The 13,965-nt window shown below is 40.1% G+C and overlaps 1 protein-coding gene across 4 annotated transcripts in view; it reads right to left on the reverse strand.

The window, feature by feature from the left end:
- Positions 1 to 13,965, reverse strand: part of FER1L6 (fer-1 like family member 6) — a 118,220-nt gene that overhangs the window by 49,170 nt on the left and 55,085 nt on the right. For all 4 annotated transcript variants that reach the window (XM_039359841.1, XM_039359839.1, XM_039359840.1 and 1 more), the window contains exons 12-17: positions 10,837 to 10,945; positions 9,172 to 9,349; positions 6,047 to 6,167; positions 4,898 to 4,998; positions 3,073 to 3,163; positions 1,016 to 1,135 (exon numbers count right to left, since the gene is read on the reverse strand). In XM_039359841.1, the coding sequence (XP_039215775.1) occupies positions 1,016 to 1,135; positions 3,073 to 3,163; positions 4,898 to 4,998; positions 6,047 to 6,167; positions 9,172 to 9,349; positions 10,837 to 10,945 (720 nt within the window). The remainder of the gene's footprint in view (positions 1 to 1,015; positions 1,136 to 3,072; positions 3,164 to 4,897; positions 4,999 to 6,046; positions 6,168 to 9,171; positions 9,350 to 10,836; positions 10,946 to 13,965) is intronic.

Below are 13,965 nucleotides of genomic sequence, written 5' to 3' on the forward strand. Positions count from 1 at the left end.
GAGCCCCAGAAGGTATAAAAACCCACCACTCCCAGCTACTTGTGGTCAGCTTTACCAAAGCCATGCTTCTGTCTGGCTCTGCTCTTCAATAAACTACAACCTTCTTTCTAAAGCAGTCTCCATTTTGTTTATTCCCAGCTTGGACTGGACCCTGATGAAGCCTTTTTTTCCAACACTAACCTTCAGCTTTTATTTTTTGCAACATAAGCACATGCTGATCCTACCCAGTTTGACATCATTAAATACATTGGATTGAAGAAAATTAATCCTTCATTCCAGTCCTGTGCTTCTTCTTTGAAACTGTCAATTCTACACAGGGGAGAGTGTGATTTTTGTGTGTGTGTTTGTGTTTAAATCTATGGTGATAATAGAGGGTTTTAAAACCCTATGCCCATGTAATTTTTTTTTAAAAGAGGGGGGGAGTTGTAGAAAAAAAGACAAATAAGGCTACTTTTCACAATTCATGTTTGTACATCAGAACTGGGCAACCATGAAAAACCAACCATGAAAAAAAAATAACCCCAATACTTACATGTTATCTTGCTAGGGACTCACAAGCATTCAGTACAGTATAGAGAAAATTACATTCAGATATCAGCTGACTCATTTGGGTAGGGAGTGAGATTGAATGTCCGCAGTCCAAATGTATACATCACAACATAAGAAAAAGTTTTTGTAGACAACACACACACACACATACACACACAGGAGTTCTTTCAAAAATATAAATATTAGGATATAAGCTAAGGAGACATTATATTTCCTCTTGTACAGTAAATCTTGACCATAAGTTAGAGTTCCAATGGAGACTCAAGAAGCAAATTTATTGGTGCTGCTTCTTCGTATTGTCTAATTAGTCATGCTTTTATTCTTTACATTGGAGGAGGCCATAGCAATTTGCAAGGAATATCCCTGTTTCAGAAAATATTAGCTATCACAAGTCATTTCTAAGGCTTAAAGTAGGGTGTTGCTTTTGAAAGTCAAGTGGGTCAAGAAAGGAAACCTGAGCAGTTACCTCGTCAATTAAGAACCGAATTCTCTCTATAAAGTTTTGTGTTTCACGCATCATTTCATCTAGTGAAATCTTCTTTTTTTGCTGCTGGAGAATCCCTTTAGCATCCTTCGACATGGCTTCCTGTAAAAACACAGAGAAACAACTGATTTGCAGTAGTGGCAAATATCTGTAGCTCGAGTGGAGGATGAGGGTGGAAGTTCATTCTCCGAGCTTGTGGGTTGGTTTCCAAAGGTTTCATTACCAGGCTAGGTAACATCTTCAGCAGAATTTAGGGAAATATTTCGAACCTCCATCCTCAAACAACTGATTAGTTCAAGGATCCACTCAATTCCAGGGGATGCAAATGCTCTAATTCAGAGGTCTCCAACCCTTCCGGGCTCGTGGACCGGAGGGAAAGAAAGCAGCTTCAAAATTGGTGTGTGTGTACATGCGTGCACGCACGAGGCCACGCACCCTGACGCAGCACTAGAGACCCCATTCACGCATGCAGCATGCACTGGTACTGTACGCATGCATGAATAGCTGTGCACTCCCCACGGAGGCTAGTGGCCCATTCGTGCATGCACAAACGGGCCAAACAACCCACCCGGGCTAGCAACCCCCTTCACGCATGTGCAAGCGGGCCGCAGACACTCACCCCTGCTAGCTTCCCCTGCTAGCTTCTCTCCCGGCGCATGTACAAATGGGGCCACAGGCGCTAGTGTGAGTGGGGGGAATGTGTGCCCACGTACGCACACACCGTCCAGCCATTTCCACGGCCTGCTGGCCATGACCCCCCAGCCCGGTCCCGGGCCGCAGCCTATAGGTTGGGGAGCCCTGCTCTAATTTGCAGTGTCAAAGCAACCTAGAATTCTAAGATCTTTGTGGGGAACTGCAAAATTCATAGATTTGTTTTCCAGTTCCAACCCCTGGAAGTTAAACTAAATTTTCCAATTGCAGAGATTTGGAGGACAAAGAAGACGAGTCGTTGAGTGGGCATTTTCTTAACACTTCCTCCTAAATTCTCTCCAATGGAAAGAATTGGCCTGTGATGGTGCCAGTGACAACATGACATCTTTGTTGCCATGGTTGCTAAGTGAATTATGTGGTCATTAAGAGAATTTGGCTTCCTTGATTGACTTTGCTTGTCGGAAGCCATCTTGGAAGGTCTCACATGATCCTCAGATCCTACAACTGTTGTAAATACATGCCAGTTGTCCCGTGCCCAATTTTGATCATGTGACCATGAGGATGGTTATAAGTCACTTCAAATGGTTACTACATGAATGGTTGTAAGTCAAGGACTGCATGTAACTAAATTCTCCCCCTGCCCAAGTTTCATGCCATCTGTGGTTGTAGTTTTAAATGACAGTGTGTCACTAGTGGTGAATGAATTATTTACAACAAAAATACCTGTAATGATCTTTCCATTTGTCATTTTCTTTTAGCATACTCCCACGTTTCTCCTTCAGATCTGCTCAAGTGAGCAGAATTGAACCAATGCTGTACATCAGGCTGGGTGATGGCCACACTTAGCATTTCATGGGTGATTGAATTCCATGGGAGTTAGAGATCATACAAACCGTTGTAATGTCTTTGCCATTCTGGTCATAGCTTGCCCTATTCACAGCCTCTCATGTAATGGAGCAGTAAATTCACGAATGAGGACAAATATATGTATCCCAGGATACAAGATGCAATCTGGGTCAGTGACTGGGGCCATACATTTATACTTGTGAACTTTCAGATTCGTGCTGAAGCCCATCCTCAGGGAACTTCTCTCTAGCAGAATGTGTGCTTTGGGCTATTCTATGTGTCATATTTATGCGGTGCCTTCCTATTGGTTGATTGGTGTGTTGATGACCAGCGATTGATGGCCAGCATAAGTCCGAAAGCTCAGAAGAGTTAACCTTTGGTCCCGGTGACCAACTCAGATTGGATCTTGCAACTGTTTATTCAGTGTATTCATTAAATTATAGTTAAACCAAGCAACGCTTAGCACAAACGTAATGCCAGTCAATTGGTGCAATAGATTTCCAATTCATTCCCACAACAACATAATCAAATAATTCACCTACCAGTTCTTGCTTGCACAGTTTCAATCTCTTTTTATCCAAAGCTGTACGATTCATCAGTTTGGGCTTTTTTTCAGCATTTGTGATAAAGGCCCTATGGATGCACAAAAGAAGCTTTAGAGGCAATAAAAGAACATTTCTAAACAAACAAACAGACAAACAAAAATAGCGCTTCTATCAGGATGTATGTTGATCTTACAAACTAGGAGAGGGAGGATATACTAAGAATGTTAATTTAGAGCACAGTATTAAAACAAAGTCATCATTTGTAAAAAAAAATGAAGATTCAGAAGCACAATTTCCATGTTAATATTCCAAAGGGGATTAATTTGTTGGGTGAACAGGTTGTTATTTTGCACCTCCATTATTGCATCCAACAGAAGTTTGAACAAACATGTATAACAACGTCAATCTTGTATTCAGTGTTGATTTACAAGGATTGTTAGTGAATACTTCCCATCAGTGATATGTCCTGCTGGCAGATTCAAAAGCTTGCTAGATTACAGGTAGTCCTCGATTTACAACTATTCATTTAGTGACTGTTCAAAGTTACAACAGCATTGACAAAAGAGACATGACCGTTTTTCACACTTACGACCGCTGCAGCATCCCCATGATCATGTAATCAAACTTCAGATGTTTGGCAACTGATTCATATTTATGACTGTTGCTTGTCCCAAGATCACGTGTTCACCTTTTACAACCTTCTGACAAGCAAAGTTAATGGGGAAGCCTGTTTCACTTAACAACCGGGTTATTAACTTATGAACTGCAGTGATTCACTTAACAACTATGGCAAGAAAGTTTGCAAAATGGGGCAAAATTCACTTAACAAATATCTCGCTTACCAACAAAAATGTTGGGCTTAATTGTGGTCATAAGTCGAGGATTACCTGTATCTAGTAATGAACTGCAGGTAATTTTATAAAGGAAAAAAAACAATTTGCATTAAGTTGGAATCAAAGCCAGTAATAACTTTTATACTTACAGAATATAAAAAAGCAAACAATTCTGATTTAGCTGTTGTGCTCAAAGATTTTGATCAGTTTTCATTTTCAAGCTGGGTCACATTTCCCTCCCTTATATGCAGAATAAAACCTGGTTATGATTCAACCTTTTTACAATAGAGCTCTTAGTAGAACATATAAATATTGATTAAAAGACCCATATTTTAAGATCAGGTGAACACAAAGTATAAAACCAAGTAGGTACAGAAAATTATTCTGTGCAAAATTAATCAGAAGGAAAATTATTTTTCTATATGTTTTGTTTAAAAATAAGTCACAAACTGATGTGAGACAGAGTCAAAATAAATGTAAATATACAGTATGTTAGAAATCAACTCTTTGTGATTTGTGTGTGTGTTGGTGTTGACTCCTGGCAACTGCCTGGAGAAAAACCCAGCAGTTTTTGTTGGCTAGAGTTTCAAAAGTAGTTTGACCTTGCCTTCTTTGTGGGGCTGAGAGAAAGCAACTGGTCCAAGGTCACCCAGCTGGCTTTGTGCTTCAGGCAGAACTAGAACTCACTGTCTCCCAGTTTTAGCCTGGCACTTTTAACCACTACTGTATATCAAACTGGCAAGTAGTGGGATTCAAATATGTGAACAACCGGTTCTCTATGTGGATGCTACTTCTGGAAGACCATTTTGGGCCTGGGCATCACAAAATTAGCTCCCGGTTCTGCCGAACTGGTGCGAACTGGCTGAATCCCACCACTGAAACTGGCTCTTCTCTGCATGATTAAGAAAGTGTAAGTTTTTCCAAATATCACCAATTCCTATCAACCACCTATGACTATTGTGACAGGTTCATTCCCTGAGTATTCTTACCTACTTTGCTTGATAAAATCAACCAGAGTCGACTTTATTTTCTCTTCTGATGCAATCTCAGAAACTTTAATTAGATCTTTCACTTGCTGTAAACCTTCTTCCTGAAAGATAAAGGAAAGAGCAATATTATGAAGGGCATTAAAATCATTCCAGATAGCAACCGATGCTTTAGTTCAGGGGTGGGCAACCTTGGCTCTTTTATGACTCATGGACTTCAACTCCCAGAATTCCTGAGCCAGCCACGCTGAGGAAAAAGGGAGAAGTTTCCAAGCTGAGCCATGCTGGCTCAGGAATTCTGGGAGTTGAAGTCCACGAGTCATAAAAGAGCCAAGGTTGCCTACTCCTGCTTTAGATACATATTATTGTCGGAATATTTTTATATGTTTTTCAATAAGGAAAGATAGTAACTGGTTTCTGTCAGTATACATAAGTGAATCTTTCATGTAACAAAGGAAAACGTATGTAAAGAAAAGCACATGTATAGGAAAGAAAAAATGCCCATTGTTTAGCTGTAGATAAAGAAACATCTGCTAAGCCCTAAATAATGAAGTTTGCTGTAAGTTTAAGAAAGGAAACATGTATTTGACAGAATATAAAAGGAAAATATTCACCAATGAAGGTGAATATATGTGTCCCAGGATAATATTGCAAAATCCAATCTGGGTCGGGTCACCAGGACCAGAGATTTAGTTTTATGAGCTTTTGGACTCATACTGGGGCCCATTCTCAGGGAACGTCTCTCTACTGCAGACATGTCACGATGTCACGTGACGTTACGCAACATATTGGGATGGTTTTGCCATTGCTGACAATGGGGTGGGCATGGCTTCCACGTGGTGCGTCCAGCTCTACTGGAATGTGTGCTTTGGGCTATTCTGTGCATAGTATTTATGTGGTGCTTGGTTATGTGTGGCTTTTTCGTTGTTGATTGGGGTGTTGGTGCCCAAGATGTTCATGCTGATAGGGCAGAAACTCTTGTAACAATTTTATTTATTTATTTAGAAAATTTATATTGCCGCCTACTCGCATAGGGCGACTCAGGGCAGCTTACACAGGACATAAAATTGAGTTGATTGATCAATTGAAAATGGTTTCACAAAGACACATTTTCTATGTGCAGCTCAATCATCAGCCTTATTCCAAACTTACCAAGAGATCTCCCATTTTTTCCAGGGTATTTGATAAATACAACCTAAAGGTTTGATTTCCCCAAAAGCTCTTGATGTAGACACAAGGCTTCTTCTCACCATAAGGCAAGTATAGGTAGTTTCTGTTGAAAGAGAAGAATGCTCATTGGTATGCTGAGATCCCCTTTCCAAGGGACATCACATAGAAGGTCAGGTAGGTCTAGCATCTGTAAGTAGTCATTAAAAATTATGTGTTTTTAAAAAGATACCTGTTTTTAAAAATGACATCTAATTCAATTATGAATTGATTAATGAATTATTTGAATCATTGGTGCTGCTAAGTCCTGGTCAAACTGCTCTTGGGATTCCCAGATATCCAATTTCTCAATTTCTCAATTTCTTTCTTTCTTTCTTTCTTTCTTTCTTTCTTTCTTTCTTTCTTTCTTTCTTTCTTTCTTTCTTTCTTTCTTTCTTTCCTTTCTTTCTTTCCTTTCTTCCTTCCTTTCTTTCTCTCTCTCTCTCTCTCTCTCTCTTTCCATCCATCCATCCATCCATCCTTCCATCCATCCATCATACCAGGCAGTAACATGGGAAAGTTTTCTTCCATCGTTTGACTTATGAAACAGTTTGAGGGTCCTATAGAAGACCCAAACTTGAAAAAACATAGCCAGTTGCTTTCCCTGCATTGAAAGCTCTCTTTTGACCTGAGCTTAGCTCTTGATGACTTCACGGAAACAGCTGTGTTAGTTTCCTTGGCAATAATATGCAGTTGGCTTGGTTTTTATTTCCTGGTCTAGCCTACATGGGGAGGGGAATCTCACATCCAACCTTTAGACCAGGTGTCTTCAAATTTGGCCTTTTTATGACTTGTGGACTTCAACTCCCAGAATTCCTCAGAGAGGCACGCAGGCTGAGGAATTCTGGGAGTTGAAGTCCACAAGTCATAAAAGGGCTGAGTTTGAAGACCCCTGCTTTAGACAGTTCTCCCCTGGTTTAGCTTTTTCACATCAGCTAACATCATATCATTGCTAGATTGGGCCATTATGTTCATAACACCTTATGGTCCGGTACAAAGTCATTTGATACATTTTTAAAGGAATTGAAGCAGCCATGAGTGACCTCAGGTTCCCCCAAATGTTAAATTAACCATCCAGCCCTTGTTGTCTAATTGATGTCCATTTAAATGAATAACGAATGAATAAAAAAGTAAAAAAATGAATGAATAAATAAAAGAAATATATCTGAGCTTAGGAATTCCTTGAGCTTAAAAAATACAATTCCCTACAAACACAAAGTAAACTGCAGACAGTTCAGTTCTGTGAATTGCACCATCATTCTGACACACAGACTGATGAGTTCATTCCAAGACTGGTGCTTTCAGTTTGTTCTCTGGGAACAAAATTTTCAAGGCAGACCATTTTTCAGCTGTAACATTTCCCACCTGTTCAACAGCTTCTCTTTTGGATGCTTCCCTTTCAAATATCCGAGTGTTTCTAGGCTGCTAATCCTTAACCTTCCTTGACTAATTAAAATGCATCAGATGCATCACAGCGCACAGAGATAAATCCCCAAATTTCCAGAAAGAGCAGTTACATAATAAGCCGTGAGATGAGGGTATTTGTTAAACGAATCCTGCATTTAGTTTTTATTTTTTAAGTGGAAGGAAGCTGAATTGGATTGACAAAGATGCCTTTAGGAGATGATTTTGGCAGGGACAACTAGACAACTAGAACACTTTGCATGCTGAGACACACAAGCCCCCCCCCCCAATATTTTAACACTGGGCCTTTTCCTATTGCTGAGTTAGTGTTCTCCTGTAGCCTTGTATTGGCACAAAATAAGGCAACATGAAATGTGATGGCCTAACTGCGAATCCCTTTCCTATTTGTATTACTTGTATTACACACAACAACGTGAAATCACAGCCGCCAGTTCTTTAGTCAATGTCAGCTTCATTCACACTGAATTCTTTCCAAGATCCTAGGACAGGGGTAGGCAACCTTGGCTCTTTTATGACTCGTGGACTTCAACTCCCAGAATTCCTGAGCCAGCCATGCTGAGGGGAAAGGGAGAGTTTCCAAGCTGAGCCATGCTGGCTCAGGAATTCTGGGAGTTGAAGTCCACGAGTCATAAAAGAGCTAAGGTTGCCTACCCCGGGCCTAGGATGTTGCAATGTATCAGCGTAGGATATGTGCAGATCCAAGCTATGTGGCATTTGTTATTGACAGATGGAAAATGTGCAGTTTTTCTATCCAAGGCCTTTTGGTATGGCACCTAGTGTACCAATAACCACAGGGCTGGTTTATGCCGAAACCTTTCAACTTAGATTTTCAGATCTTGATACTTTGTGATCTTGTCCAATTTTTTGTCTTTTATTCTATTGTTTCATGGTATCACCACATCAATTATCCACACTTTCTTCTTTTTAATCTTGCGTGTTATGAGCCAAGACTTTTATCAGCCCATATTTGGAAATCCTATATTTTAACCTACTAATTTTCTCTACTTTTTTCAACTCTATGTTCCCACCACATTTTCATTTTCATGATAATTTTTACAGATGTTCCAGTAAATCATTTTGGCAATAGGTTATGTTCACAGTTCAAAAAAGTTAAGAGGATGGCTAGGACCAACCAATAGGATACCTATCCATTTTTACATGAATCACATTTAAAGAAGGGGAGAGTTGTGGATTCCAGGTTGACTTTTTGGACTTTTATTCTTGATTTTTCCTCTTGACAGAGTCACTTCACTAGCCCCTAATTCCATCACAGTTTAGAACAGGGGTCTTCAAACTTGGCCCTTTTATGAGTTGTGGACTTCAACTCCCAGAATTCCTCAGCCAGCATACCTGGCTGAGGAATTCTGGGAGTTGAAGTCCACAACTCATAAAAGGGCCAAGTTTGAAGACCTCCTGGTTTAGAACATCCCCAAAAGTTGTTGACATCTCCCTTAAGTAATTTGGATACTTATGGGGAGTCAAACTTTGATGTTTTGTGCAACCCATGTCATTGGAGTTAGCAGTATATGCAAACCTTATTAGCAGTGGTTTAGTCGACAATCCATACTTGAGCCTGGCTCAATGATATGTCAACCCATTGGTTATTTGAAGAGTCCCAGTTAAATGGAGCAAGGGAAGGAACCTACCTGTTTCCTTCTGTAATTAATGGCTTTTCAGGAGATGTGGTAGATATCAGAGGCATTGCAAAGTCAGGTGATTCTTCTTCTTGCAACAAAGAGGCACCTTCTTCCTCTTCACCTTCATGGGTCTTCTTTTTCCCCCTGGCCCCAGATGACACTCCATCAATCACATTTCCAAAGTTCCCTACAGGGACAAAAAACTACTGGTCGGGATGGCAAAATGAGAAAGATAAAAACTAGACTAGGACCTAAAATTAAAAGCCAGAAATTCATTTACAATAGCAGACATCTTCTGCTGATGAGCAGGTATCATAAAAGATTTCAAATTCTTAAAATTCTGCAGGATTTCACAGAACATCTCCCTCCAACAGCACTAATACTGTAACTCCTCAGGTACCCAAATGCTTAAGAAATACATAACAAAGTTGTTTTTTTTAAAAGTGATCTTATTGTGCTTGCATGTCTATGTTTTCAAGTGGATATTCCGGAGTCTTTCTATAGCAGCTAGAATGGCAATCAAAGCAGCATCTATTGAATTTGATGATAAATGAAGATAGCAATCTTGGTTCCTTGGAACATGAGAAGTTTGGAGCAGGTCCAATAATTCTTCTTTCACATAACTTTCGAGAGATCTCCTACGGTCCAGGGATCCCATATAGGATCACGTATGTGATTCTACTATATCCCCAGTCTTTGGAAAATCCCTGACTACAACCTTCCCCTTGGTATCCTGATGGTTTGGACTACAGTCCTATCAACTCTTTGATCCTATGGAATAATATCCAGTTGAGAAATATAGCACGGTAGTCCTCGACTTACAAAAGTTCATTTAGTGACCATTCAAAGTTACAATGGCACTGAAAAAAGTGACTTAGGACTGTTTTTCACAGTTACAACCTTTGCAGCCTCCCCATGATCATGTGATCAAAATTCAGCGGCTTGGCAACTGGTTCACACTTATGACCGTTTGCTGTGCCCCAGGGTCATGGGACCATATTTTCTGACAAGCAAAGTCAATGGAGAAACCAGATTCATTTAACAACTGTGTTACTAACAACTGCAGTGATTCAGTCTTAACAAATGTAGCAAAAAAAAGTCATAAAATGGGGGAAAACTCACTTAACAAATTTCTCACTTAGCAACATAAATTCTGGGCTCAGTTGTGGTCGTAAGTCGAGGACTATTTGTACTGGTCAACATGAGTAATGGAAAAGCCTGTCCCTTAATCTTTCTTAAGAGGGTGGAGAAACAGGATAAGAGCTTGCTCTTAACAACAGTACACAAATATACACTCATGAGGTTCTGACATATTCAGCCTCTCCCAGGCCTCATGTTTCAGTCAATATTAGACTTAGGCTTATTCGCCTAAAAGGCCTTCCTCTCTACACCCAAGCTGATAACACAGGCTTATTATCTTGAGATAACAACTGATGTAATTTGAAGGAAGGAAGATTTTTCTTGCAATTAAAAGACATGTTGGATTTTTCCTGAAGTTTGATACCTGCCCTGAATCGAACAAGCTGAGGGGAGAGCAAGATGGGGTCTTTTCATGACATTAGGACACACTTTCTAAATTAGGTAAAGCTATTTCAAAGAACAGCCAAATCAAATGGTTAACAGCAACATCAGCCTGCAGAATTTCTAAACGGAGTAAAATTGTATACACATTACCAACAGATACTTCAAAGCTTATTGGTTTATCTCCAATCTTCCTATCAATCATTGTCGCTTCAAAAAATGCCCCAAAGAGAAGGAATTCCTCAAGTTGTTCTTCATGAATCTGATAAAAACATAACAAAGGAAATCTACTTTAAAATGACTGAATTTGTACTAGCTTACACATGAACATAAGCTAAGATATGCACAGAGTATTTTGGTACACTTACTGATTTCGTATTTGCTATGGGACACATGAAACTGAGCAAAACAGGCATGAAAGTCATTTCTTCATTGTTTATTTTACTTTTTAGATTCCCTTAACTGAAACAAAAATGAATAGGAAACTAGTACATTTGCCAAAAAATTACTGGCCTCAAGCATAAACTATATTTTTAACAATGCTTCTGGTTACTGCTAACCCTTAGAAGCCTCCTTAGAAATTAAAATAGTTGATGGCTGCAGCCATGTGGAAATTCAGATGTTTTAGTACTTGGCAAATCCACTATGAAAATACTTATAACATGTTTTCAAATTTTCCACTCAGTTGAAAAGCTTGCTATATTGGATTGATCAGGGAACTGGAAGCTAAAACATATAAAGAACGATTGCTGGAATTGGGTATGTCTAGTTTAATGAAAAAAAGGACTAGGGATGACATGATAGCAGTGTTCCAATATCTCAGGGGCTGCTACAGAGAAGGAGTCAAGATATTCTTCAAAGCACCTGAAGGCAGGACAAGAGGCAATGGATGGAAATTAATCAAGGACAGAAGCAACCTAGAACTAAGGAGAAATTTCCTGACAGTTAGAACAATTGATCAGTGGAACAACCTGCCTCCAGAAGTTGTGAATGCTCCAACACTGGAAGTTTTTAAGAAGAGATTGGACAACCATTTGTCTGAAATGGTATAGGGTTTTCTGTCTGAGCAGGGGGTTGGACTAGAAGACGTCCAAGGTCCCTTCCAACTCTGTTATTTTAAGGATCAATTGATCAAATCTTTTATACAGTCAATGACCAGCTGTCTACTGGATGGTATAAAGATTTAATAGATCATATTGTACAATATTACATATCATTATTTAAACATTACCTCCATGGAATTCATAGAATTGAATTATCTAAGAATTAAGGTAATTGAGACATTACCTCCATTATAACCTCAATTATCTCATTTCTTAGATAATTCAGTTCTAATCTATCCTTGCATAAGAACAGAAATCTAAATTTTCAAGTAATTGTCATGATTCAGGCAGAATTTAGATATGAATTTCATTCAAATATGGCCAGGGGCATCAGATGGTAGAACTACTTAACAGTTGGTTAAGTAGTCTTCTAGTCCACTGGTGTCAAACTTCCAGCCATGGGCCGGATGTGTCACGCTAAAACCGCACCCACCCCATTGCCGGCAATGGGGAAAAAGTTGCGATGCGTAATGACACGTCACGTGACGTTGCAGTTTGACACCCGTGTTCTAGTCCAACCCCCTTCTGAGGCAGGAAGCCCTATACTAGTGGTGGTGAACCTATGGCACGGGTGCCAGAGGCAGCACTCAGAGCCCTCTCTGTGGGCATGCGCACCGACGCCCCAGTCCTAGGCCTTCAGCTGGGTTTTATAAAACCTTTTCACTTTAGGCCTCCGCCGCCGTGTGCAAAAAAAAAAAAAAAAGGTTCAATCAATCAGTCAATTTCAACTTCTCGCAGGAAAAGAAATCTTGCAAAGTTGGAATTGATTGATTTAGTCCCATCCAGTCTGCCGTTACCACCGCAGCCACGCCCAGCCAATGGGCCACCCAGCCAATGGGCCACATCCACCCGGCACCCGACGATGCATAAGTGGATTTTGGGTTACAGATTGGGCACTCGGTCTCTAAAAGGTTTGCCATCACTGCCCTATACCATTTCAGACAAATGGTATATTATTTTGTATTAAAACAAATATTCAGTAAGTACCAATCTTTGCCCTGATGGTTATGCATTCAGCATTTTTTTCTTATAGGCAACTCCATAAGACACAAGATAGCTGTATGGGAGGTATATAAAAAGTGCTGCTAAAAGACTGACTACCATCATAAATTACTGATTTTTTTTTATTCATATCTAAGCACCTATGGGATGAAATCAACGTTAAATAATGTGTGTGTTTGTGATAAAAGGTCACCCTGTTTAATTATACTCTTCAGCTCTAAACAATAAACTATGCAGGGTTCAGAGTTTAGAAGACCTTGGATAAGTTATCAAATTACTTCCATCAATTGAACTGGGAGAAGCAATTTTCTCTGTCCCTGCGGCCCTTCTGCCTTCTCATCTTCAAAACCTTCTCTAAAAAGCAGAGGATCCTTAAGGACAAGCTTGCAAGCCCCACCTCAGTCATGTGGATGAAACATCTCGCCACACAATGCTACCAACCACAGAGGTTCCATATTCTTTTCATCAGTGCCACTTGACCCATTCACACGTCATTTGCCTTGAGTCTCAGTCGCAAAACTGTTGATTTTTTCCCCTTAAAATGCCTCTGCTTTAATATGCAGAAAGACCAGATATAAACATAAGAGCACCAAGGAGATAACAGGCTCCTGACACTTCCTACCATCCCAGGGTTGACATTGCATGTAAGAAAAGAAGAAATAGGAGAGACATGATAGCAGTGTTCTAGTATCTGAGGGGCTGCCACAAGGCAGAGGGGGTCAGGTGGTTCACCAAAGCACCAGAGGGAAGGACGAGAAACAATGGTTGGAAACTGATCAAAGAGAGAAACAACCTGGAATTGAGGAGAAACTTCTTGACAGTGAGGACAATCAACAGTGGAACAGCTTACTCCCAGAAATCGTGGGCGCTCCATCACTGGAGATTTTTAAGAGGAGACTAGACACTCACCTGTCTGAGACGGTATAGGTTCTCCTGCTTGAGCAGGGAGCTGGACTAGAAGACCTCAAAGGTCCCTTCCAGCTCTATTCTATTCTACTAGAGTTGGAAGGCACCTTGGAGGTCATTTAGTCCAACACCCTGCTCAAGCAGGAAACCCTATACCATTTCAGACAAATGGCTTTCCAGTCTCTTCTTAAAAACGTGGAATGATGGAACACCCACAACTTCTGGAGATAAGCCATTTCACTTGTTAATTCTTCTTACTGTCAGAAAATTT

This window comes from Crotalus tigris, unplaced genomic scaffold (genome assembly GCF_016545835.1).
Source record: "Crotalus tigris isolate CLP2741 ecotype Arizona unplaced genomic scaffold, ASM1654583v1 scf7180000019137.2069052, whole genome shotgun sequence".
Lineage (NCBI taxonomy): Eukaryota > Metazoa > Chordata > Lepidosauria > Squamata > Viperidae > Crotalus > Crotalus tigris.